The sequence below is a fragment of the Chanodichthys erythropterus genome, chromosome 3 (assembly GCF_024489055.1).
Source record: "Chanodichthys erythropterus isolate Z2021 chromosome 3, ASM2448905v1, whole genome shotgun sequence".
NCBI lineage: Eukaryota > Metazoa > Chordata > Actinopteri > Cypriniformes > Xenocyprididae > Chanodichthys > Chanodichthys erythropterus.
The window spans coordinates 397,496-401,003 of NC_090223.1; the positions used below are offsets into that span (position 1 = coordinate 397,496).

The window sequence follows — 3,508 nt, forward strand, 5'->3', positions numbered from 1 at the left end:
AATTCTCTCATGATCTCACCAGAGGAGGATTGAACAACTCCACAAACAGCATTACATCTTCACTTATTACTAACCAGACTGATTATTTCATAATCAAACCCTACACCTCATATTTAATAGAAAACACTTGTGTATAATGGATGTATACAGTGTGTGTATATATATATATATATATATCAGTGATGTATAGGTTTTGTGTGTGTGTGTCCATTCTGTCAGCTGTTTGAGCTCATTGCTGCTGTCTCCTCTGGCTTGCTTGGTCTGGGACACTTAATCTTCAACAATATTACTGATCCGCCTGCATTGACACTATTGAATGAGAATTGAAATGTGCTGGACAATGACATCACCTTTCTCCAGAGCTGCTGTACTTTATTTGTGTTTATATGTTTAAACTATTTAAATCATTGTCTATTTCTCTGTCACCCCTGGCCCAATCTATATAGTCTTTTAGTTCCTCTCTTGTTGTTTGTATATCCTTCTGGACATTGAAAAGCTCATTATGTGTTCTCCTCATCTCTGCAATGGATTTAAGCACACTGGATTGGACCTTTTCTGGATCATCTACTTTTCCCTGTCTCATCTGGTGAATGTCTACAGAATCCATCACTATGAAGGCGACATCAAGTAAGACTAACAGTCCACTTAACACTCCCGAGACTGCTTCTGCTACAACTCGCCCTACTCTTGCAGTCTGAGTAGCAATTCTGCTAACATTTGCCAACAGACCCAAATTCATGAGTTGTGAGGCACACAAAACATCCCTTCTGTCTAAATTGCATGATATTTGCACATTGTCAAAAGCTGAGCTGCCGAAAAAAACACTGAACTTTGAGATTTTTCTCAGAACCTTTCTCAGTGTATTCAGTGGTGTGAGAATTGGTTCGCTTACAGATTTATACTTCTGCTGAATTTGTTCAAGACTCTCTCTGAAAGATTTTTGCTGTACAGTGTTAGTAATGGTGGATGCAGCACCTGTTACTCCACCTGCAACTCCTACTCCAACACCAACACCAGTAACAATCAGAGACGCCCCAAGAGTGATCGGCGCCAAAATTAAACCCACTAATGCAGTGATTCCTCCAGCTGCTCCGATCACCGAACCTGACAGACTCCCCGCTGTGGCGCTGTAATGTGCAGACTCCATCGAATCTGTTATTCTTCCCCACTCACTAACTAAAACCTCAATGTCTTTATAGTGCTTGTTGTAGGCCTCATCAAAGGCGGTGATAGACTTCTTAAATCTCTGTAGCAGTGCCTCTGGAGTTCTGCTGTTTCTGTCTACTGCATCTGTCAGGAACGGTTTAGCTAGAATCTCTTCAGCTGAAGGTCTGTCTTTACGGTCACGACTGAGCATTTGACTGATTAATTCCCGAAGTTCCTCTGAGTATCTCTCTGAGATGGGAGGGGGGTTTCCTGTCATACTTACAGCATGAAGTATGTGGCGCTACATGTTATCGGCCTGTGGAGGGAAAAAATAAAATAAGAATCTGCTTAGTGTCAATAGGGGTTGAATGGAAAAAAAGGCAAACAAAAATGCTGGATATGACTACTGCAGTTTATAATGAAAAAAAAAAAAAAAGGAGCGATGTTGCTCATGGAGGGCCACTGTCCAGCACAGCTCAGCTCCAACCCCAATTAAACACACCTGAACCAGATAATCAAAGACCTTCTTTCATCTTCACAACACAAATTAAGATATTCTGATGAAATCTGAGAGCACTAGCCCTGAAGTTCGTTATCTGTGTATTTTGTTCTTCAGATGGATATGAGGATGGGAACATGGAAACAGGCCATCCTCCGACACAAAACCCACCATGCAGCCTTGCCTAGAGCCTAGCCAGGCATGGATGTGACACCAGAGCCCACCGCAGACAGGGAGCTTTCATCTGCTATGATGAATGATCCAGCGCCTGGGAGGAGAACAGCACTGGCCATTGCCTCAGAGCCAAAATCCAACAGCCACAACATCTGTTCCTGTGGGAGTTTTGTGCATCTAGACAATGAGCACAGGTTGATTGGGAAACTAAGGTAATGCTCCCCAGCCTGCCCCTCTCCTGTGCTATCATCACTGCTGGTCCTGCCCAAAATAAAGCCTGTTTCATCACCCTGTATTGAGATTGTGTTGTTGTTGCTTATCCCTCTCCTTTCTCCTCATCCAGATTCAGCTAGTCCTTCAGCCTCATGTTCGCTGATTTCCTCCAACCCATCATCTCAACTGATGCTAAGCCTTGGGTCCTCGGGTTGCCAGCTTCGCTCAAGCAAGTGAAAATATCTATATAAACAAGTCATTTAGGCAATTATTTTATTACAGTTATGTTTTTAACCTGCTTTGAGAGTGTAGATCAGGGGTGTCCAAACTCAGCTGGAGGGACACTGTCCTGCAGAGTTCAGCTCCAACCAGCTGGTTCAGGTGTGTTTAATTGGGGTTGGAGCTAAACTCTGCAGGACAGTGTCCCTCCAGCTGAGTTTGGACACCCCTATAGATGATACCACAAAAGAGCATTTAGCAGAAACAAACAAACAAACAAACAGACCTCACATGGGAACATGCTGAAATGGTTCACACTTCAAACAGAAAAACTTCGCCCTTGCTCCTAGAAGAGATGTGTTTGTGGAAAGTCATGAATCACAGATTACCGTAACAGGTTACAAAGATGCAATTGTTAAACCATCTTCACCTTCCTTCAGGCACGGTCTGAAAACATCAATGCTTCAGGGTTTCTCCCTCAGGGGATTTCAGATTCCAGGATTTCCTTATGCTTCTTCTGTCTATAAGTGAATTTTAACTTCATGAACTTCATGGGAGTCTGAGGATCAGGACTGTTTTACATTTGCTTGTGATGAATGCACTTGTGCCCTTTCTTAATATTTCCCTTTAGCTAACTCGCTACACTGATCATCCTCTGGACACTGAGCTGTTTAACTGTTCAGATTCACACTGACTCAGTGAATCAGGATCATCAGATCCGATCTTCATCTGGACTCCAGATTCAGGATCCCTGAGAGAAACACATTCAGTTTCTGCAGATGCAGATTCATTCACAGAGTCTCAGCTGTACGATAAAACATCATGCGTCTGTTCCAAAAATGATCATGTGATTCAATTGAGGCATTGCCTCCTCTCACGTGACTTTCCCCCATTCATTCTCAATTACCCCCCACTAAACCCACTGCATGCTTTAGAGGCTCTGCTTTATTTCTATGAGCTGATCAAGGGAGGCACAGAGACACGGACTCCCCGCTGTAACTTTCACAAGTTCACGTATCCATATAATTAAATAGAGTTTATAAAGAGTAAATAAAGTTTTGTGTATTTGGCGTGCTGTCCGGGGAGAGGGCTCTGAGCTCTGAATATTGGCCCGAACCCAGAGCACTCCCCCCGGTGTGGTAAAAGTAGATATAACTAGAAGTGAGGAGATGAGGGTGGAGGAGGGATGCTGATAAACTCTCAGATGAACAGAGGTCAGTCTGCTGAATTTATTCCTCTAGTCATTGGTTGAGTTGA

General features: G+C 43.2%; 1 protein-coding gene across 1 annotated transcript; it reads right to left on the bottom strand.

Annotated features, from left to right (window-relative positions):
• Nucleotides 1-382: 382 nt before the first annotated feature.
• Nucleotides 383-3,148, bottom strand: LOC137014596 (apolipoprotein L3-like). The gene is made up of 4 exons (XM_067378979.1): nucleotides 3,130-3,148; nucleotides 2,943-3,024; nucleotides 1,870-1,996; nucleotides 383-1,447 (listed from the first exon to the last, which is right to left on the bottom strand). Exons 1-4 carry the CDS (start codon nucleotides 3,146-3,148, stop codon nucleotides 383-385), a joined length of 1,293 nt encoding a protein of 430 aa, XP_067235080.1.
• Nucleotides 3,149-3,508: the final 360 nt, after the last annotated feature.